At 36.7% G+C, this 24573-nt stretch overlaps 1 protein-coding gene across 1 annotated transcript in view; it reads right to left on the bottom strand.

Moving 5' to 3' along the window:
• Positions 1–955: 955 nt before the first annotated feature.
• The window catches only part of LOC150087303 (protein ROP-like), a 176423-nt gene continuing 152805 nt past the window's right edge, over positions 956–24573 (bottom strand). Inside the window, exons 13-15 of the mRNA XM_090371968.1 lie at positions 21050–21141; positions 16789–16943; positions 956–2455 (exon numbers count right to left, since the gene is read on the bottom strand). Coding sequence (XP_090228094.1) covers positions 2394–2455; positions 16789–16943; positions 21050–21141 — 309 coding nt within the window. The 3' untranslated portion in view covers positions 956–2393. The remainder of the gene's footprint in view (positions 2456–16788; positions 16944–21049; positions 21142–24573) is intronic.

The following is a 24573-nucleotide window of genomic DNA, read 5'->3' as shown; positions in this document are numbered from 1 at the left end:
TATTTTATTTGCAATGCTCAGATAATAGAAAATTCTGTCAAAAACAATTCTTAAATAGCTAAAATCATAGAACTTTTAAACAATGTTGCAATCCTAGAACTCTATTTTGATTCTCTTTGCTGTGATAAATAATGTGATCATGTATGCCATTTGTACTTATTAAAGAGTAGAGCAGCTATCAAAACGTAACTATTAAGTAAACATTTTAAATTTTAACATGATATAGAAAGCACATACAGTTCTAAATATACAACTTATGAGAATGCAACCATTGTCCTCCATAAACGTATAAGAATGCAACTATTGCCTTCCATAAGATCATCAATATACTTCAGAGCTTCAGAGACAAGAAAAGTGAATGCTTACAGAATGATTATCACAATCAGGTTAATTTTAAAATAGTGCTGGTTTATAATATCAAATACAAATTGATTTTAGCTTTATGTGAAAGTTTTTTAAACTTAATCCGTCAGTCAGTAACTTTTTTTGCAATAGTCAAGACACAAACTGCTGGTTATCAACCTCTAATGCTATGCTGTAGACACACCCTATGGAAATGAGATTAAAATTCACTTTTATTTTTTAAAACATGTTCCCCCCCCCCCCCAAAAAAAAATAAAAATTTCTAAATTATTAGAATTTAATTAAGCAGGTATCTTCAGTTAAAAAAAAAATATTTTTTCTATAGAAGTTTATACATGATACTATACAACTTAAGCAATGAACATGAAAAGATATTACACAGGCTGTATAGCAGTGCATTAGAATTGATATAATAAAAAAAAAAAAAAAGCCCATAAATTATCAAGCTTAATAGCTTCTGTACAGTATGAGTAATATAAATTTAATAAATGCTTGACAATGTTTACAAGATTGTCTACATGGGATAAGACAAGAAATTCACAAAGCTTTCAAATAGTACTTCTAGGAAGGAAGTTGTGGATAGCAACTAAACCTATCGGTTTGAAAACAATGGATGTATTATAGTGTATGTGTGTATATATATAATCTTACCCTCACCCTCCAATTAAGGTATGTACAGTTTAATGAGAATATTTGGTCCACCAAATAACTGCATATGAACAACTACAACAAGTAATGTCCAGTGCTGATAAACAGATTCCTACAAATCAGGTTGATAACCATTTCTACCCTAAAATTCCCCAATTATTTAGAATTCTAACAAACCTGAGATGGCTATTCTATTATTGCAAACTACACTATGAACTAAACTTTACTTATTGCATTACATAAAAGTATAAAATTTACTTGCTATTTATAAACATATACACGAGTATATATTGCTTACAAATTTCATCACTCCATTAAAATTCTATAACTTCATGCCTAGTATCAAATGCTATTCAAATCTTTTTTCTTTCATGTGTTCATGTAATTAAGATCTGCTAATATCTTAGGCATGTACTGTTTGCCGCCTTCATTTTTACTCATCTATTATATCAATTACACGAGTATCCCTCATTTATGTTTATTACACGAGTTACTGACTAAATTAAAATCTTAATTAGGTGTGTTTTAATGCAGAATTTTGAATTAGAAACTTTTTTTCACGCCTTGATTTGTTAGCTGCAATCTATAATTTCTATTCTGTTAAAATTGTTATTCTGCTTGCTGATGTACATATCTGATTTTCTTCAAATACAATGAGACAATCTGACATTATATATTTTGATATAGCAAAATTGAAATTGCAAAGTAGAAGTGAATTTTGCACAACTGCAACTATTCTAGCCCTAAAGTTGATGGTGCATTACTTATTATCTTTGTTTTCATAAAGTGTTCTGAATCTTTATTTATGTGTAAGAAGTTTGGTTACCCAAAAGAGGCAGATAGTCATTAACAGCATTTCACCAAATTTTTAATAGTAAAAATACGTTATAAAAGTAAAAAAATTAATAATCAATTATATAAATAGAGCTTGCTCCACTTACAAAAATAACGAATCACAACATTTTCAATACATATATTTAGAACTGAATAATCGGGGTTTTTTAGGGTGGCAAAATAACCACAATACATGAAATTTAGACTGACTTTGAAAAATAATCTGAAGTTAACACACACAATACACTGCACCATTCTATTTTCACAGAGCAAACTCTGTCCAACCACAACATTCCTTCCTGACCAAGAAGTACACCAAGAATAAAGTAAAAAATTAAGAGTAAAATGTTCACAATTATGTAATAGCTGATGGGAAAAGACAGTCAAAACCTAGCTGTGCACCATTAATTCCTTCCTGCTGCACTTCATTCAGCCACAGAGCATCCAGCACTCTTCTAATGAAGCTAAAGTATTTGAAGAAAGACTGTACAATAATGTTATGACTAGTTGTGCATAAAACCTGGGTTATTAAGAACAGTGAACTGGGCTCAATTGCTCAACTTGCGTAGATCTTCCAAAAATCCTTCTGGAGATAAAATGTGATCACTTCCTGCAAGATACAAAGATAAAATAAAATTTAAAAAATAGCATACATTATTAATCATTAGGAATTAAAATACTTCCAACAAAACAGATATACCTAAGTTTATTCTAGAGAGAATGCAGAACGGAAGGAATATTTCTACATCTTTGTTTCTATTCTAGATATGAAAAAGATAGCAATTTTTTAACATAGCCCTGATTTACTTAATCACTGCCAACTTTGAAATAAATAACAAAAGAAAAAAAAAAAAAAAAAAACCAAAAGAGTAAAATTCTTTCCTCTCACTGTTTATTTGAAATAAGCATAATACTGGAGCAAATCACTGTACACCAATACGGTGAGCAATTAAGAAAAGTGATGGGGTTGACGGAGTGCTTCGAAATAACATTAGGTTTGAGGCAAGGAGGCATCCTGTCATCACTACCGTTCATAGCTGTCATGAATGATGTGCAATGTAAGGTGGTGAACAACTTGGTCAGGTCCAGATGAAAGTCATGCTCTTCGCAGATGATCTCTGTGTATGAAGAGAGAGCAGGGAACAAGTGCAATGGCAAGTTGATATATGGGCTAATATGGCTAATGAATTTGGACTAGTTTTCAGTCAGGAGAGGAGTAAAGTAATGGTTCTAAAGAGGAGAGCCGAGCCTGACGGATACATTACAACCATAGGGAAAGAGCTAAAAATGGCTAACAATTTCAAGTATCTAGGAAGCACCATTACAAAGACTGGAGTGATAGACTAAGAAATAAGTAGAAGGATACAAGTGGGTGGGAATAGAATAGGCAGACAAGAGATCTGATCTGAAACAGGAACATACCACTGAAGTATAAGAAGGCTATATATCAGGCCTACTAAGTACCAATTATCACGTATGCATCTGAAACTTGGACTATGAGGAAAAAGAATGAAAGCAGAATTCAAGGGGCAGAAATGAGATTTGCAAGGAGCATGGCTGGAAAGACAAGAAGTAACAAAAGCAGGAATGATGTGATTAGGGAGCGAATTCAGGTTGAAAAACTCCAGAATAAGATTGAAAGGTCCCATTTGAAATGGTTTGGACATGTCAAGAAGATGAGTGAGAGGCGTTTGCCAAGAAGAACGTTTGATTTACAATTAAGGAACAAAAGACCAAGGGAAAGACCAAGAATGAGGTGGCAGGACATGATAAAGACCAATGCCGTTAGAGAGGAGGAAACTGGAGTGAAATCAACGATAGAGAGAAGTATGCGGACAGGGCATGGTGGCAGGGCTTCATACGCCAACCCGTGGAATAGTGGAATGATGACAGATGATGATGATGGCGGTGGACCTTCTATTCTAATGCACAATCCGCTTTAAATTCCTGCAGCTTCATTCTTGGAGTACCAACTTTCTGCCTCAATTCTTCCTTTTAGAGTTGCATTCTCATTGTACACTTTTGAGATGGTTGCTTTAGACACACTAGTGATTTCCTTTGTTTTCTCGATTGTGGCTCCTGCTAAATATGCTCCTACAATAACAGCTTTCTGAAAATCACCTCCCCCCCATGACTAGTCCGACTAAAGAAGCCGCAGGAAAAATTAAAGTGTTTATCTGATACCAAGGAACTTGTGATTATACTATGTGACAACTTAGAGATTGTTGGACAGTGGAATAAGTTGGCTCCCAATGTGGCAGACAGTTTGGATAAATGCCAAACAGAATTGGTTAGTTACCTTATGGGAAATAGTAAAAATATTCTATTTGGTGATTTTTTTTTTGTTATTTTATTACTATTATATTTCACTCAATTTGATTGGGTGAAATTAGGAGAAAAAATAAAAATGAAAAAAACTTCAAAAAAATTATTAGATAATCAAAATTTTTTATAACTACAATTCTATGTTAAAAGACTTATTTTTTCCACAGGTTAAAACAGAAATAAAGAAAAGGAATGAAAATGTTCCTCCTTATAAATATTTTTGTAATTTCACTTTTGCTGCAACCTTTAAATTTCTGCAAGTGTAAATTCTGAGCACCATATGGCATATCTTGTTAAGCCACTTTTTTTTTATAAATCATTTTGCAAGTTTTTGCTGTCTGGTATCTATCCACTCTCTGATGGATAACAATATCACAGAAGCAGTTACTAAGGAGTGACACCACCTTTTAAATAAATAGCAAAATATTCTACTTTTGAGGAACACATTTATTTCAAATTAGTACACCAGGGAAAACTCACTGAAAAGAAATTTGATAACAAGTGAAAGAACTAAAGAACTAATAGTATTTTTCATAAGGCAGAACAATTAGGAAAGCTCTACATATTAGTTATTAATGCAGATCATAAGCAAAAAAAAATTCAAATTACCTCACTGGTAGTTGTTGTCGATATATGGTTTTAAGTGCAATGGCTACTTAGGCCATATTGTACCTATGAGAGTACCTGTGTTGGTTGAGGTAGAAGCAGTTAGAAACAGTTATATAATCCTACTCATTTTAGGAAGGAGAAGAATTCAGTGAGATCTGATTTTTTGCCTATGATATGGCTAAGCGACAAAGGTTCCTTTAAGCTTGCCAGAGAACTGAATGACACTAGTCGAGCATTGTTGTTTGTTGGATTTATGGTGCAAGGGTTACTAAGGCCATAATGCCTATTACAAGTCGAGCATTATTAGACAGAGTACACTCCAGAAGTATATGTTTGACCGTGAGTGGTGTGTGGCAGTGATTACACTGAGGAGAGTCATTCCCTGACAAAAGGAACAGATGGGTTAAATGAGTATGACTGATCCTGGCCCTGGCTAGAATTACTTCTTGTCTGTTTGTAATAAGTCTGGAAGCCCATAATTTTGGTACAGGTTTACTCACTGGTAGGTTTGTATTAAAAACAGTTGAGGAAGAAAGGGACTTGGGAGTTACAATACAGCCAGATATGAAGTTCTCTGAGCAGTGCAGACAAGCAGCAAGGAAGATCCATGGTGTACTACTGATGATTTATCGAACACTTGCTTGCGTACATAGGGTGGTCATAATTCCACTGCATAAGGCAACTGTAAGACTGCACTTGGAATACAATGTTTACACACCTAAAAAAAAAGTAGAGTTTCTTGAAAGAGTCCAAAGTGGGCAACATGCCTGGTAAGATCAGCAAAAGGGTATCAAAAGGGTATGTGAGGAAATATTTGAATATGTGAACTAGAGAGTTTGGTAATGAGGCACCATAGAAGAGATCTACTAACTGAGGTATATAGTCTGAGAGAAGAAAGTAAAATGAGGGTGAAATTTTCATTGTTATAAATGATTCCAGAACTGGGAGCCATAAATTCAAATTACACAGGAAGAGGTTCAGATTGGATTGCAGGGTTTCTTTTAGCCAATGAGTTGTTAATTACTTGAATAACTTGTCGCCATGGGTGGATGAGGCTGAAAGCTTGGCAAAATTCAAAAGCTAACTTTTGAATTTTGCCAATACATGAGGAGGTAGTCACACAGGTAGTTTATTTTATTATTATTTTTAAAATTTTTTATTTTATTTTTTGTTTTGGATGGGCAACCTTGCCTTAATACTACAGCTAATATTAATACTGTTGAAGTTTAATTTCATTTAAAGAAAACTTATTTTATCCACCCAACATACTTTATACAAGGGGTGATCATTTAATTCACTGACTGGTGCAAGATTTTATCTTAATTGTCATCTTCTGAACCTTATGTTGATTTCTCCTTCTCAAAATACGCTCCCTTGAACTGTACACACTTTCACCACTGTCATACCCACACATTAAATGCTTCTTGCAAGCCAATTTTCGAAAGACTGCAAAATGCTTCTTTTGTGACTCTGTGAGCATCATTGTGTTGGACACGAAAATGCTTGCCTTTCAGAGCTTTCTTCAAACGTGGAAACAGGAAGAAATCACACGGGGCTAAGTCTGATGAATAAGGGAGGATGTGGCAGAACCTCAGCACCTATGGCAGTGATCGCTGACTGCACAATATTAGCCATATGGGACATGGCATTTTCACGTCACACTGAAAGGTTGGGTCATACCAGAATATTGCCGTCCTACCAAGACACTCATTACCATACACTTCTATAAACTGTTTCCGATGCAATGATGCTCACAGAACTGCAATTTGGGGAGTACAACATCTACAGAAAGGCTAGACAGGATAGGAAGGTGGGAGGGGTTATGCTATTAGTTAAGAAACACATAAAAACCAAGGAAGTGAAGCCAGTCGACATCGCTGGACAGTGCAGTGTTGAGTCAGTTTGGTGTCGATTTTGCATCGACATTCACACATGAGGAGTTATTCAGCAAGGGGAATGCCAGAGGTGTATTCAACTCTAGCAGTAAGGTACAGAATCTTGAAATAACTGGGAGTAAAGTGGAGGAGAAACTGTTGAGAGTAGGAGTGTGCTATAGGCCTAATGACTCTGATGAGTATAATAAGGAACTGTACAGGGAAATAGAGTGGGCCAGTAAATCAGAGAGTCTTATAATGGGAGATTTTAATTTCCCAGATATTGACTGGAATTTGTGGGTTGGTCACTCACGCACTAGCAGGGCTTTTGTGGATTTATTGGATGATTGTTTTCTACATCAGCATGTTCGGAAGGCAACTAGAGGGAGTAATACTCTTGATTTGATTATCAGCAGTGATTCTTCATGCATTAAGAATCTGCAGATAAATGAACCACTAGGTGGCAGTGATCACAGTGTGCTGAAGTGGGATTTACTCAAAGAGGTAACTACCATTAGGGGTAAAGGGAAGGGTTATTGCTTCCGTAAAGGCGACTACGATGGACTGAGACAGTATTTAAATTCTATACAGTGGGACCAACTGATGATGTTACCAACAGCAAATTCAAAATGGGAAGCATTCAAAGAACTTATCTTGGAAGCTACTAGGCTTTACATACCAACTAAGAAATATTGTTCAAGGTTTAGGCCAAAATGGATGTCAGATGAACTAAGGAGGCATATGGCAGAGAAGAAAAATGCATGGGATACTTACAAATTAACACATGACACAGAAGCCTATGATAGATACAAGTTGATATGCAACCAAGTTACAAAGGAGGTTAGGCAGGCGAAGGCAGATTACGAGAAATCCTTGGCAAGGGATGCAAAGAAAAACAGCAAAGAGTTCTTTACTTATGTAAACTCTAGAAGGAAGGGGATGAATCAGATTGGTCCACTTGATATTGATGGGTCAACTGTTGATGATCCTGCTCAGGTAGCTAACAAACTAAATGAATATTTTGCATCGACATTCACACATGAGGAGTTATTCAGCAAGGGGAATGCCAGAGGTGTATTCAACTCTAGCAGTAAGCTACAGAATCTTGAAATAACTGGGAGTAAAGTGGAGGAGAAACTGTTGAAGATAAACACAAGAAAGGCACCCGCGGTGGATGGGATCTATCCAGTTATATTAAAGGAGGCAGCAAAGGAAGTAAGCAAACCCTTAGCCATAATTATGAGAGCTTCCTTGGACTCAGGGGAGGTACCCATAGACTGGAAATGTGCAAATGTGACCCCAATTCACAAAGGAGGATCAAAGGCTGACACAAGTAATTATAGACCTGTGAGCTTAACTTCTGTTCCAGGAAAATTAATGGAGGCACTGGTTAAAGAAGCACTGCAGGATCATTTAGACAAGACTTCAGTTATAGCTCAAACACAGCATGGTTTTGTTAAGGGGAAATCTTGCCTGACCAACTTGATTGGATACTATGATGCAGTCACAAAAGAACTGGATGCAGGGAATAACTTTGATATTATATACTTGGATCTTAGAAAGGCTTTTGATACTGTTGCACATGGAAGACTGCTATACAAATTGGAGCAGTGTGACATTGGAGGCAAATTGCTGCTATGGATAAAGGGGTGGTTGAGGGGGAGAACACAGAGAGAGGTAATCAATGGACACTGCTCATCCTGGACTAATGTTATTAGTGGAGTCCCTCAGGGCTCAGTGTTGGGTCCATTATTGTTTTCTGTATTTATAAATGATATTGATGATGGTATATCAAGCTTAATGTCCAAGTTTGCAGACGATACAAAGGTTGGCAGGGTTGTCAAGGACACTACTGACACTATGCTGCTGCAACAGGATCTGGAAAGGTTGAGAGGCTGAGAGGTGGCAAATGAAGTTTAACATTGACAAATGTAAAGTACTACACATGGGAAACAGCAACCCCAGAGCAACGTATCAACTCTGTGGTACTACACTGACAGTGGTAGAGAATGAAAGGGACTTGGGGGGTGGTTGTGCAGGCAGATATGAAGTTCTCTGAGCAGTGCAGACGGGGTGCAAGAGTAGCTCATGGAGTATTGTCAATGATATACAGTAATACCCCGACTTACGCTACCCCGACTTACGCGAACTCGGAGTTACGCGGTTCTTGATTTTTTCGTTTGGCAACGCTGCCGCCCACTATCTTCAAGGTCGTTTTTCATATCGATATACGGTGAGACGGCGGAGAATGAGAGCGAAAGATGAACAAAATTCAACTTTGTTGCTTTTATGTTTTTTATATTAGTGAAGGGGAAACACATTTCACCATAATAACGTAAAAACCAACACAATTCCAGCTATCGGTATAATCGCAAATGCAATTAGATCGAGTTTACTACCAGTTTATAACAGATTTCACTAGCAGAAACGCAACTGGATTTTTATTGTTTTATGGTAGTAACCCCTAGAAATGTGAGGTGTTAATAGTGTATCTCTGCCTTTATGGTGTTGTTTATTCAGTTCCTACATGCGCGCAGCTTTGTTTATGCGTATCAAGCGTGCCTCCTCGTTTTGTAATTGTGCTTTATTCCCTAAAAATGAGTAAAACACTTAATTAAAAGGTGTGAAAAGGAAGCGTCCTGGTGAAGACACTGCAGATTCAGAGAGAAAAAGAAAAGCAATTATCGATAAACAGAGGCGGACTGGATCAAAAATTCTTACCCTGAAAAGAGTAGGAGACCGGCGGAATTACTTAGCAAGTACAGGTCACTGCTGAAAAAAAGCCGTGAATTAGGGTTGAACTTGAAAGTGTCTGCAATTCTGCCCAGACACGATAGGAGGGAGTATATGATGAGAGCCTTGTCTATCAATTCGGCCCTGGAGGGATTGTGCAAGGCTCAAGGGGTAGAATTTTTTTCAGCCTGGACTGTACTTGTTAACAGGAGAGATTGCTTCTACAGGGATGGGATACACTTAAATAGAAAGGGTGCAAGAATTTTTGCTGATGCTGTCGAGGCAGTGTTAGGTGGGTCGGAAAACTGCTAGTTGGGGGGGATACAAGGACTAATAGATTAACAGTAGCCACTGGCAGAGGTGGAAGTGATTCTTGCACTGCTTCTATTGAAATGAGCAGAAGTCTGAAAAACAAGATGCAGGATATTTCAGAGACTGCTGGTAGTCATTGCGTTACAAGTAAACACATGGGTTGTGTTAGGGTAGCTAAGAATAGAAACAGGTGCATGTATACCTGCGTGTACACCAATGCTAGGAGTTTAGTAAATAAATTTGATGAATTTGAGGTATTGCTCAAAACATCAAAGGCAGATATTGTTGGGATATCAGAGACGTGGTGTCACACAGATATAAGTAATGCGGAACTGGAATTTGGGGAATACAATGTGTATAGAAAGGATAGACAGGACAGGAGGGGAGGAGGGGTTATGCTATTAATTAAGAAACACATAAAGTCCAAGGAAGTGAAGCCAGTCGACATAGATGGACAGGGCAGTGCCGAATCAGTTTGGTGTGACATAAGCATAGGGAAATCAAAATTGAGAGTAGGAGTGTGCTATAGGCCTAATGACTCTGATGAGTATAATAAGATATTGTACAGGGAAATAGAGTGGGCCAGTAAATCAGAGAGTCTTATAATGGGGGATTTTAATTTCCCAGATATTGACTGGAATTTGTGGGTTGGTCACTCGCACACTAGCAAGGCTTTTGTGGATTTATTGGATGATTGTTTTCTACACCAGCATGTTCGTGAGGCAACAAGAGGGAGCAATACTCTTGATCTGATTATCAGTAGTGACTCTTCATGCATTAAGAACCTGCAGATAAATGAACCACTAGGTGGCAGTGATCACAGTGTGTTGAAGTGGGATTTACTCAAGGAGGTAACTACCATCAGAGGTAAAGGGAAGGGTTTTTGTTTTCGTAAAGGCGACTATGATTGATGGTCTGAGACAGTATTTAAATTCTATACAGTGGGACCAACTGATGATGTTACCAACAGCAAACTCAAAATGGGAAGCATTCAAGGAACTAATCTTGGAGGCTACCAGGCTTTACATACCAACTAAGAAATATTGTTCAAGGTTTAGGCCTAAATGGTTGTCAGATGAACTAATGAGACATGTGGCAGAGAAGAAAAATGCATGGGATACATATAAATTAATGGGTGACATGGAAGCCTATGATAGATATAAGTTGGTCTGTAACCAAGTCACAAAGGAGATTAGGCAGGCAAAGGCAGACTACGAAAAATCCTTGGCAAAGGATGCAAAGAAAAACAGAAAAGAGTTCTTTACATACTTGAACTCGAGAAGGAAAGGGATGAATCAGATTGGTCCACTGGATATTGATGGTTCAACAGTTGAGGATCCTGCTCAGGTGGCTAACAATCTAAACGAGTATTTTGCATCTACATTCACGCATGAGGAGTTATTCTGGAAGGAGAATGATGTAGGTAAAGTAAACATTGGCAGTGAGCTGGATGATTTTGTAATAACTGAGAGGAAAGTGGAGGAGAGATTGTTGAGGATAAACATAAAAAAGGCACCTGGGGTGGATGGGATCTATCCAGTTATATTAAAGGAGGCCGCAAAGGAAGTATGCAAACCCCTAGCCATAATTATGAGAGCTTCTTTGGACTCAGGGGAGGTACCCATAGACTGGAGATGTGCAAATGTAACCCCAATTCACAAAGGAGGATCAAAGGCTGACACAAGTAATTATAGACCTGTTAGTTTAACTTCTGTTCCAGGTAAATTAATGGAGGCACTGGTTAAAGAAGCACTGCAGGATCATCTAGACAAGAATTCAGTTATAGCTCAGATGCAGCATGGTTTTGTTAAGGGCAGGTCTTGCCTGACCAATTTGATTGGATACTATGATGTAGTCACAAAAGAACTGGATGCAGGGAATAACTTTGATATTATATATTTGGATCTTAGAAAGGCTTTTGATACTGTTGCACATGGAAGACTGCTGCACAAATTGGAGCAGTGTGGCATTGGAGGCAAATTGCTGCTATGGATAAGGGGATGGTTGAGTGGCAGAAGACAGAGAGTGGTAATCAATGGACACTGCTCAACGTGGACTAATGTTATTAGTGGAGTTCCTCAAGGTTCAGTGTTGGGTCCGTTGTTGTTTTCGGTGTTTATGAATGATATTGATGATGGGATATCAAGTTTAATGTCCAAGTTTGCAGATGATACAAAGGTTGGCAGGGTCGTCAAGGACACTACTGACGCTATGCTGCTGCAACAGGATCTGGAAAGGTTGAACAGATGGGCTGAGAGGTGGCAAATGAAGTTTAACATTGACAAATGTAAAGTACTGCATATGGGAAACAGTAACCCCAGAGCAACGTATCAACTCTGCGGTACCACACTGACAGTGGTGGAGAATGAAAAGGACCTGGGGGTAATTGTGCAGGGAGATATGAAGTTCTCTGAGCAGTGCAGACGAGCTGCAAGAGTAGCTCATGGTGTCTTGTCAATGATATACAGGAATTTTTCTAGCAGGGATAAGGAGGTGATTATTCCCTTGTATAAGGCAATGGTTAGGCCACATCTTGAGTACTGTATACAGGTCTGGAGGCCTCATTTCAAGAAGGATGTAGAGCTGCTGGAACGGGTACAGAGAAGGGCAACAAGATTAGTAAATGGAACAAAGGGTTGCTCTTACGAAGAAAGGCTTAAGTTTTGCAAATTACAGAGTCTGGAGACTAGGCACCGGCGAGGTGATCTGATAGAGGTGTATAAGGCCTTGAATGGTTTGAGCATGCTCAATGCCAATGGGATTCTTCATCTTTCTCAGAATAATCACCTCAGAGGGCATAAATTCAAATTGAGGAAGGACGGATGTCGGATAGATGTGCGGAAATTTGCCTTTGGCCAGCGGGTGGTTGGTTGGTGGAACCGACTTCCATCACTTGTTGTTGAAGTTGATAGCCTAAACAAATTTAAAGCTCAACTGGACAGGTATTTCGAACGAACGGAGGGGTGAAATGGGAGAGGGTTTTTTTTTTTTTTTTTTTTTGGGCTGATGCTGAATAAGCTTGCTTTCTTGCATCGTATGCCTCTACTAATGCTAATGCTAATGCTAATTTATAGTGGCCTCATACTATGGTTTATGGCCAAAATCACACTGGCCCACCGGGGTTTCCCCGGTAAGGCTTATGGCCAGTCCGCCTCTGTCGATAGAGAAAAAATATAAAATTGTGAAACGCTTTGAGCGAAATGAAAGACCATGTGATATAGCACGTGCTACAGGCCTAAACGAAGCAACGGCGAAAAGCACATGACAATTGCAAACTTGACAGGTTGAAAATTGAAAAGGGCTCAATTGTAAAGGGCTTAAAAATTTTAGAAAACAGACTCCAACGAAGAACGCGTTATAGCTACAAAGCAAGGAATAAAAAAATTATTAGCTTGCTACGAAGAAATTCTGCGTGAAAAAAAGAACGCGCTGTGTCGTCAGACGAATTTGTTAGATTTTATGAAGCCATCGACATCGAAATAACTTTTTAACGTAAGTCATTTGTTTTTTAATACATATTTTGTATTAATATATATAAAGAACTGCAATTTTATTAATATTTTTCTTCTAAACTATTGTTTTTGTTAGTCCTCGGTCCCAATTTAAGCAAAATTTATATGTATTTATATGCAAAGTTGTACCCCGACTTACGCGAATTCGACTTACGCGATTTTCGTCGGACCCACCTATCGCGTAACTTCGGGGTATTACTGTACAGGAATTTTTCCAGCAGGGATAAGGAGGTGATTATTCCATTGTATAAGGCAATGGTCAGGCCACACCTAGAGTACTGTATACAGGTCTGGAGGCCTCATTTCAAGAAGGATGTAGAGCTGCTGGAACGAGTACAGAGAAGGGCAACAAGATTAGTGAATGGAACAAAGAGGTGCTCTTACGAAGAAAGGCTTAAGTTTTGCAAATTACAGTGTCTGGAGACTAGGCAGCGAGGTGATCTGATAGAGGTGTATAAAGCCTTGAATGGTTTAAGCATGCTCAATGCTGATGGGATTCTTCCTCTAGCTCAGAAAAATCACCTGAGAGGGCATAAATTCAAATTGAGGAAAGACAGATGTAGGATAGACGTGCGGAAATTTGCCTTTAGCCAGCGGGTGGTTGGTTGGTGGAACAGACTTCCATCCCTTGTGGTGGAGGTTGATAGCCTAAATAAGTTTAAGGCTCAGCTGGACAGGTATTTTGAACGAACAGAGGGGTGAAGTGGAAGTGGGTTTTTTTTTTTTTTTTGGCTGATGCTGCATAAGCTTGCTTTCTTGCATCAAATGCCTCTACTAATGCTAATGCTAATTTAAGCCCCATCTGATACAATAACAAATCACATATCGCTGTTCAATCTGTATGTCCAACATGACACTTGTTTCAAAATGATCATCAGTGACATGCTGCTTAAAAAAAAAAAAAAACTCTTCATGCAACACTAGCTCACCAAGCACTGGCATGTGCACACAGAGTCTGCTCAGCAGCAATCAGGGAGAGCTCCCGTAGTGGCAGTTATGGAAAGTTCATGCAGTAAACATAAAATCTTGCACCAGTTGGCTTGGGTCCTGGCCAGATATATTAGAAATTGCATGATAACTTCACTTTCAAGAACAACTGACACACACACACACACACAATGAGTTTTTGTAGGTTAATGAGATTTGTAGGTTAATGACCGTGAAAGCGGGGCCTATCGATCCTTTTGATTTTAAGAGTTTTAAGCAAGAGGTGTCAGAAAAGTTACCACAGGGATAACTGGCTTGTGGCGGCCAAGCATTCATAGCGACGTCGCTTTTTGATCCTTCGATGTCGGCTCTTCCTATCATTGCGAAGCAGAATTAAGAATGATGGCAAATGAAAGTAAAGATTGCTATAGTAATACTAATCAGCTCCGTGAGTAATCAGACTACTGATTACTCACGGAACAGATGACACTACCAGTATGGAATGTTCACAAACTTATTTGGGTTGACCAATGCAGTTTCACTAACGTGCACTACTTAGAAAGGCAATGAAATTGCCAAACTGAGAGACACTGTAGCAAGTCTGTAAAAGGATTCAGTTCTAGGACTTCTTAAGTCAAGTTTTATGTAACTCGGGAATGACTAATAAAATACTGCTACTATATCCCTGATATGTCAGAATAATGAAGAAAAATAGTTATATATTTTTAATTAGTTCAATTAAAAACTTTATCTGGAAACAGGGAGAGTAGCCAGAGTAGCACATAAGAGAAAACATAAAAGGAAAAAAAAAAAAAAAAAAACGCATGTTATTGTACTGTAAAAACTGATATATATTTCATAGTCTTGGTTATTATAGTTGACTTCATTGGTGCTGATCCCTTCATTGCTTCTTGTCAGAGCCAGATTTACATATAAGCTTCACATTACAAGGAGCCTTGCTCCATCTTAAAAAAAATTCTTTTTTAATATTGACACAGGTGAACAGTAAGAACGAAGGGCCTCATACATGTTAAAGCTGAGGGTGATAACAAGTTTAAATCTAGCCCTGCATCTTGTATTCTGTCTTTGTCCTTTATTATTGTGTTCACTGTTGACAATAACAAATCTAAATTCCGCATGTGATAATGCTTGACCACTTTCATACATCCTTATTATTTTAATTTTCTGATCCAAATTGATCGATTTCCTTTTCTTGGTAGATTTACTAGTATCGCTGTCACTTATTCTCTTAGTCAGTACCATGATAATGGTCAAAATGAAATTTTCTGTAAAAAACTTCACAGGGTTAAGGCTGAACACACTATTATCATGAGCTCAACCACAAAACAATAAAAACAATTTGCAGTTTCCGGTTTATTTGGCTTTTCTGTTCCTGCAATCTATTATAAACAGGTAATAAACTCGATCTTATCACATTTGCGATAATACCGATAACTGGAATTGTGGGTTTTTATATTATTATTATGGTGAAATAAAAAAAAAAATTTTCAGAATCTTCTCTTCATTCTTATTTTTCAAACTTCGTAAACTTGTTAATCCGTATCTCACTCTTGCAATTTGTGCTTGCTGCATTCATCGTTATTGATTGCTTATTTTTTATTTTATTATTATTTTTTTTTTACTGTTTTAAATTTTACAATCCAAAAAATAAATAAATACTCAAGTCCAAAGTTACGTAACTTGGGCTTACATAAGTTGGTGACTTACTTATAACAGGTATATATTCATTTTAATAGCGAGATGTGGGGAACAGTATTTCCACACAGCATGCCTTTGAATAAAAGTTGGAACTGTGATTCACTTAATGATATAGGAGGATAAAGAAAAGTTTTTCATACTTTGTCAGCGATTCTATACATTGCCTGGATTCTATACTTTGCCAGTAATATATACATTTATCAATCAGTGACTTTCAGGTCACTAAAAGTCACTGTTTATTCCTTCCTTAGGTCACTCTAAGGAAGGAATAAACTTATAAAAAATAACCTCAATCTGTTGCTTTTTTTTTTTTTTTTTTTTTTGGTAGTTGTTGGCGCATAGGCTTCTGTGGCCATAATGCACCTCCCAAGGTTTTTGCAGTACTTTGATCCAAGCCCGAGGCGGGAATCGAACCAGCGACCTTTGGGTTGCCAGGCAGGCACTTTACCCACCCGGCTAGCCCGGTCGGCCCTCAATCTGTTGCAAGGAATAATTTTTTTGGTGTTTGGGGAATCAAGATTTTTTTTTATTGACAACACTAATTACTATATACAGCAATGTAGATATAAGAGAAAAACAGAAAAAGATGGAACTGCAAATTGGGCAACAGCATATTATAACAATTTTGCACCTCTCCCAAACCAGTGGACCTAACAGTCTGGTAATTTTGTCACTGATATTTTCTTTTCTCTTTAAATAATACTTCAAAAAATTAGCTCTGCTTCTTAAAATAATATGTTAATATATATTATATATATGATTGCAGATGGAGGAGCAAAGGGTCGGGGAGCATGGACAAGGAAGATTTTAACTTTCCAGGGCAGTATAATAATATTTCTTCACATATCTAAATGCTATTTCAAACTTATTAAGTAATGTAATCATAAAATTATATTCATAAATTTGAATAAGAAGAAACAAATGGATCTTACCAATGATAACTTCCCAATTCTTATAATCTTTTGTTACTTCATATGCACATCGTATTTCCGAATAGCTAATTCCTCCAACAACAAAAACAAGAAGGCGTGGAACATTTTTTACATTTGGAGCATTTTTGTCTTTATGCCAATGACCATATCTTGCGCTGAAAATTAAAACATCTAATGATTAATTAACCTGAAAGGAGAGAAATCCTTGCAGAATTATAAAAGGAAATTACTTTTCTTTAATCCTGAAGAGCATTTTACTTATCTTGCATTGCTTATTTTGACATGCAGTAGCCTGAAAAGCATGAGGGAGGGGTTACATGGGGGTGATGGGACTAGCAATTATATGAGATGTACAAGATTTACTAAAAAACACAAATACATAATTACTTGCTTTTTTACTAATGTAAAAAAATCTAATGAGTTTGAAGTGTTGGTTAAGTCATCAAATACTGATTGCATCACTCTGATATCAAGGATGCAGAATTCAAATATGGTGATTATAATGTGTACAGAAAACAAACACACAACAGGAACGTGGGATGGGGGTGATGCTTTTTGCTAAGAAGCACACTGACTATAAAACCAGTAGACACAGGTTGACAGTGTAATACTGAGTCAGTCTGGTGTAACATAAACATTGGGGAAAACAAGAATGATAGTAGGAGTCTGTCATATGCTAAATGAATATGATGAATATATTGAATGAGCCAGCAAATTAGAATGTCTTATCATGAGATATTTTAACTTTCCAGATATCAGATGGAACTTGTGGGTTGACAGCTTATTCAGTAGCAAAACATTTCTTGATCTGCTGCATGACAGCATTCTATACCAAATTTCTATTATCTTTTATTATATTTTCTTATTAAAAGAGAGTAATAATCTTTATCTAGTTATCAGCAGCGATTCATTATCTACTGAGATATAATCGAGAAATAATCAAGTAAAGAAACCTTTACGTGGCAAAAATCATAGCATAACCGATATGGGATTTATTCAAAGAAATAACTGTTGTTGTTTGTTAGTTGTTGGCACATCGGCTTCTGTGGCCATAATGCACCTCTCATAGATTTAAGAAAAAACCATTGTTAAGGATAACGGGAAAGGAGTTATTGTTTTTACAAGGGTGAATATTAACAGTGCGCTAATAAATCGATTGAGACTAATATGTGGTAGATTTAAGAAATTTATTACTGAAATGCCACAATTCTCAATGATTGAAACACCTCAATGGCAAATACTTAAACAGTTCTGGCTATGTTTCAGGAACTGACTGCTTCCCATCATCAGACATGTGGGGTTATAATATTGGTTTGAGGTCACTAGATTTGCAGGCAACCAGAATTACTGCAACATGGAATTGTAACCATAATATCAATGTTGAAAAAAAAGTTGCAAGTTACAGTTAAATTTGACAGTGTCTGCAATCCTGCCCAGACATGATAGGAGGGAGTATATGATGAGAACCTTATCAATAAATTTGACCATGGAGTGATTGTGCAAGGGTCATGGGGTAGAATTTTTTTCAGCGTGGTCTGTGCTTGTTAACAGGAGAGATTGTTTCTACAAGGATGGGATACACTTAAATATAAAGAGTGCAAGAATATTTGCTGATGTCAAGGCAGTGTTGGATGGGTCAGAAAACTGCTAGATTGGGGGGAGGGATTCACAGACTAAAATATCAACAGCAGCCACAGGCAGAGGAGAAAGTGATTCTTGCACTGCTTCTATTGGAATGAGCAGCAGCCTAGAGAGCAAGTTGCTGGGGATTTCAAGAACTGCTGGCAGTCAGGATGGAACAGGTAAATACATGGGCTGTGTTAGGATAACTAAGAGTAAGAACAGGTGTGTGTATACTTGCATGTACACCAAAGCTAGAAGTATATTAAATAAATTTTATGAATTTGAAGTGCTGGTCAAGACATCAAAGGCAGGTATTGTTGAGATATCAGAGGCATGATGTCACACAGATATAAGCAGTGCAGAATTGGAATTTGGGGAGTACGACGTGTACAGAAAGGATATATAGGGTAGGAAGGGAGGGTTATGTTGTTAGTTAAGAAACATAAAATCTAAGGAAGTGCATCCAGTTGAGTTACTTTGGTATTACAGGCCTAATGACACTGATGAGTACAATGAACAACTGTGCTGAGAAACAGAGTAGGCCAGTAAATCAGAATGCCTTGTAATGGGGGATTTTAACTTTTCAGATATTGACTGGAACTTGTGGGTTGGTCTTTTGTACAATAGCAAGATTTTGTGGATTTATTGTTGTTATTTGGTTTTTAGGAGCATTAGCAACTAAGGCCATATTGCTCCGAGGATATGTGGTGGTCATTCCCTGACCTTTCCACATCCAGTGGTGTTGGGCTCGAACCCCAGTCTAATCAAGAAGCGTGTGCTATGCACTGTCGCTCCTGCCCACCTGGCTACGGAGGTACCATGGTGGATTTATTGGAGGATTGTTTTCTACAGTGTTAGGTGGGTCGGAAAACTGCTAGATTGGAGGGATTCATAGACTACAAGGGGTTCAAGGGGCAACTGGAGGGAGTAATACTCTTGATCTGATTATCAGCAGTGATTCTTCATGCATTAAGAATCTGCAGATAAAGGAACCAGTAGGTGACAGTGATCATAGTGTACTGATGTGGGATTTACTTAAAGATGTAACTACTATCAAGAGTAAAGGGAAGGGTTTTTGTTTTCATAATGGTGACTACTGTGGTCTCAGGCAGTTTTTAAATTCTATACAGTGGGATCAATTGATGACATTAAAAACAGCGAATTCTAAATGGGAAGCCTTCAAGGAATTAATCTTGGAAGCTGTCAGGCTTTTTATACCAACTAAGAAATACTGTCCAAGATTTTGACCCAATGGACGTCAGATGAACTAATGAGGCTCGTTACAGAGAAGACAAATGCATGGGATGCATATAAATTATCAGGTGGCACAGAAACCTATGGCAGATATAAGCTAATCTGTAATAAAGTCACAAAGGAAATTAGGCAAGTGAAGGCTGATTATGAGAAATACTTGAAAAGAAAAACAAAAAAGGCTTCTTTACTTATGCAAACTCTAGAAGTTGAACATAAAATTAGTACTGCTATTGTTTCAGGATCTTTAATTTCCACAAATATGACAGCTCGTCCCCAAGCGCCAATAATTGAGAAAATGGAAAAAAGCACTCAATATTTGGATTGATGATAGCAGTAAAAAATGGATCCCATTAAATGGCAATGTAATTAAACAAAAGGCACTAAAAATTTATAACCATTTAAAAGAAAATGGAGAATCTTCTGTTAACGCAAAGTTTGTTGCCAGTAAAGATTGGTTTGTGCGATTTAAAGACCGCTTCTCATTAGATAACATAAGAATTCAAGGGGAAAGTGCATTGGCTGATAATAAAGCTGCCAAGAAGTATGCAGAGTAATTTCAAAAAAAATATTGAAGAGCACGGATACACACCACATCAAGTTTTCAATGCTGATGAGACAAGTCTTTGGTGGAAAAAAATGCCCAACAGAACATTTATTCTGCAACAGAGAAAACATTCACATTTGATTGTGCTTAGCAGCAATGAAGAGGAAGAAAATTAAATGAACATACATTACTGACATATGTGTATCACAGTTTGTAAGACGTTTGTTCAGTTATTACTATTTTTAATAAATATTAAGTTTCTGATAGCTATAAAAACATGGTGTATTTTTGTTAGCTTTTGGAACATAACCACCCTTTTTGTATGTTCTTTAGTCCTATATAACACAGTTTCACACTACATGAGATTTTATAGGAACCTAACTACCATATATGAGGTTTACCTGTATACTGGACAACTGCAACATCTATACTAGAGAGAGAATTCGAACTGTGACCATTATATGTTAGGCAAGCATGTTAACCACAGGATCAACCTAGCAGTATGGGTTAATATTTTAGCTTAATGCTGGTGACTATTATTTTGTGGAAATAATAGGGATCAGTATTACTCTCTATTATTTAATAAAAATAATGAATTACATCTGAATACTTAGGCAAAACACTCAGAATTTTCAAAAATCTGGCATGTGCCAGTTATGAAGTTCTACTGTATTAACATTTATAATAATACATATTAATGAACAAGAGGGAATTTATAATTAAGAGCTATACACTGTTGAGTGCAAATTTAATTTAAGAATATAACCAAAAGTAAATCTTTATGAGTGTGCTTGGAATATCACTCAGTTTATTTATTTTTTGAAACATAATTTATATTACCTAGTTGGAGTAGGTCTTCCATAGTTGGTTGGTGCAACTCGGCCAGGTAGATAGGGAAAATGTTTTGGATCAAGTTTGTCATCAATTGCATCCTGAGTTATAAAAAAAAAAAAAAAAAAAAAAAAAAAAAACTAACTTTTTTAAAATTTATTGTTATTGTCAAATTGCTATGGTTTGCAGTATAAGAAAAACTAAAAAAAAAAATTAAACTTTAAAGACAAAATCTATGTTCTTTTATCACCTGTGCAGTATTTATGCTTATTGGTGAAGGTAAAGGCAGAAACTACACAATAACCACCAGCTAACTGCTCTTCTGCTACTGGCAGCTTCCTGCTATGCTCACTAAATAGAGAATGTGTCAGTCAAATATTACTGTTTTCCCTCTAGGCATTTTGTAGGCAGCATTCCAATACAGCAAAAGGCAAACAGATGTGAACAAAGAACATCGGTGCTCAGTCAGCTACGAAAACCATGCAAACTTCCTTCCCACCATTCTATCACTAAATGGGGAATGTTTGCGATCAGTAAGTCGTGTATCAACAAGGTTTCTCATTATGTGCTCGGTTGCCATCATAACATCAGCTCATTCATACAGAATGAATCTAAAACTAGTCAATTTTCAAATTTACCCTACCATATCTTAATAAACTTGTGAACAGCCCATGTCACCAATGGCAAAGTGATGTCAACTTTTTACCAAAATCATAAGAAAGATATCTTACATTTTAACATTTATTTCTGTTTGCAAAGTCATTTTTCAAAAATTTATAAAAGTATATAAATTATTTATTTTTTTCCTGATCAGATCTGTTTTATGTGTGAAGGTCAGGCATGTTTCATTCTTACTTGATATTATATTTAGTATTTATAACAGATATATTTTCATTTTAACAACAAGATATGGGAGATGCCATTTCACCTAACTGATACTGTTAAATAAATTACATTTCCTGACTTTTATATAAGGGTAAAGTGGGGTTAGGAGATACTTCTTCCATATCTTGCTGTTAAAATGAATATTTTGCAGGGTGTGGGAGGGGGGGGGTAATAGTATTTCCACACATACTCCACTGTATAAGTTGGGAACTGTGATTCACTTACACAACTAACTGTAAATGAAGTACCACATATAATATCAAGTTAGTCCCCAAAATTCGACTGAATCCAAGTTAAAAGCTAGGTATCTTCTATGCCATTTAGATAACATATCTGATGGTGTTTGGCAGCCGATGTAACTAACTGCTGAGCAAAATGTTCAAACATCCAACTGGAAGAACAAAGAAAATCCCTGACAGCAAAACAAACATGTCTGTTTTGGTAATATACACAGCTTGCAGGTGGGCTGCATAATTTAATATTGTATATTGTAATAGCGAATAAGAGTATGCGAGTAGAATGACGTGTGAGTAACAGATGATAAGCTGATTGGTGCATGGACATAACAGACCATAACATCACAGGGTAAGTGACTGATTGATGTAATAATTCGGATCAAAATCAGCACTTAACAGGAAGTGCTTTGCTGATAACTTCAGTAATTTACAGATAGTTTTTCGTAGTTTCTTTCCTTTGCCAACTTTTCTTATTAACAAAATCTAAAAGACAATCAATCATAGCATATAGTAGCAATTCTAATAGCTAAACTATGTTTTAATATACATATACAGGATGGCCTCAATTAACGCGATTAATTCGTCCTGCAAGCGCATCGTGCAAAATGGAAATGCGTTAATCGAATATAATAATCAATAGGAAAAATTATAATTGGTACTTGACCTTCTGGAATGTCCATAAAGAATTTTAAAAATACCTTTTAAATAACTTTTTAACTGTTTTAGTTTCAACATTTCTTATTAAGTTGTTTGGACCTAACTACTTAATAAACAGAACTGTTAAGTATTTCTTTTGATCTGGGTGTGCTGTGGAAAAATTACTGAGACACTAAGGGCGCCGTGAACCGAGAAAGTTTGGGAACCTCTGACATAAAATATACAATGAAGAAATGATTGTTGAGGAAATATTTGTACAGTGTTGACTTTCTCTTTTCATCAATCAATTTCTGATAGCTGACAACAATCTTCTCTGGGCCCTGGCAAAATAAATATTGCAGAGAACCTCAAACCTTTTGTTTGAGGTTCTCTGCGATACGAAAGATTTCATCTAGTTCTTTTACTGTTATCTCCTTTGTGGTAACATTTTCATCTGGCTCATTTAAAAATTTGAATTTTTAAATGCAAGTCTGCATTGACTTTATTAGAGGGAGACAAACAAGTAACACGTCTTCTTCCAATGGTTGGTGGAACACACCGAGGCAGGCAGCAGGCAAAAGTTTGTTTATTGCCCGTCTGACACGCAGTAAGCTTGACGCGCGATTTAAATTTTCTTCAACTATTACATAAAAAAAAGATTGCGTTAACTGGAAATTTGAATTGTGTAAAGTGAAAAGGGGTATAATTTTTTCAAACAGTGGTAACTGAAAAACGCGTTAATCGAACTCGCGTTATGCGAGGCCTGGCTGTATACTGCTTTTGCAAAATTGCATTTTTTCTAATGTCTAGTTTACTCTTAATTTTTTAAGGAGTCTAGTTTATTAAAACTGAATGACCAACTCGAAAGATATTGTATATTATTTAATCATAAAAGAAAGCAGGTTCCACAATCCATTAAGTTTACACGTAACTTCATTTGTCTGTTTTTTGTGTTCTAGAACAAACATATCATAGCTAAATGGTACCCTTTAATTAGTAAAGTGAAAAATACCCCAATGAATAAATTTTGAACTAATGAATAAACTATAAACTTTAAAATAACCCAATAAATACACTATCAACAATGATATATAAGCTTTCAGGAATATATTTTATGTAATTTGTCTAAAATAAGCATTATTTCTGTTATTATGTTTAAAGTCCTCAACATTCTGAAATCTTTCTTTTGAGGGCAGTATTCACCTTAGGAAAGAGGAAGTCTGTTGGTATTAGATTGGGAGAGGAGGATGGATAGTTGATCTGTACAATGCCATGTTTTGTCAAATATGTCTTCACACCAAGTGCAGAATGGGTGAGGCATTGTTGTGCAACAAGAACCGTCTGTCTTTCTCTCAAAATTGCAGCCTCACCCCTTCAATAGTCTTTGAAGTACCTGTGCTGTTTGTCAAAAAACATGATTGGCATCGCCTTAACCTTAGACTTCTGCAAAACAAGTTTTGGGCCTTGATGATGATTTTGAAGTTTACTGCATGCTCTGATGCTTTGTCTGTGGATCATACAGAAACACCAAACACTCATATCCAGTGACAATAAAGTTGAGGGAATTAGGATTGTCTCTTGACAAGTCTCAATGAAGTCTTCACATGATGACCCTCTTTGTTGCTTCTGCTCATCCATGAGGCTCTGTGGCCGCATGCAGAATTTGACATATTGTTTCCTTATTCATATCCAACTCATCAGCCATCATTCTAAGGATTAAACAACAATCTCTTGCCACAATTTCCTGAACTTTTGCAACTCTGTCCTCATTTCGAG

Source organism: Mastigoproctus giganteus, chromosome 4, assembly GCF_048544385.1.
Source record: "Mastigoproctus giganteus isolate SK-2022 chromosome 4, ASM4854438v1, whole genome shotgun sequence".
NCBI classification, from domain to species: Eukaryota; Metazoa; Arthropoda; class Arachnida; order Uropygi; family Thelyphonidae; genus Mastigoproctus; species Mastigoproctus giganteus.
This window is presented reverse-complemented; position numbering and strand designations above follow the sequence as displayed.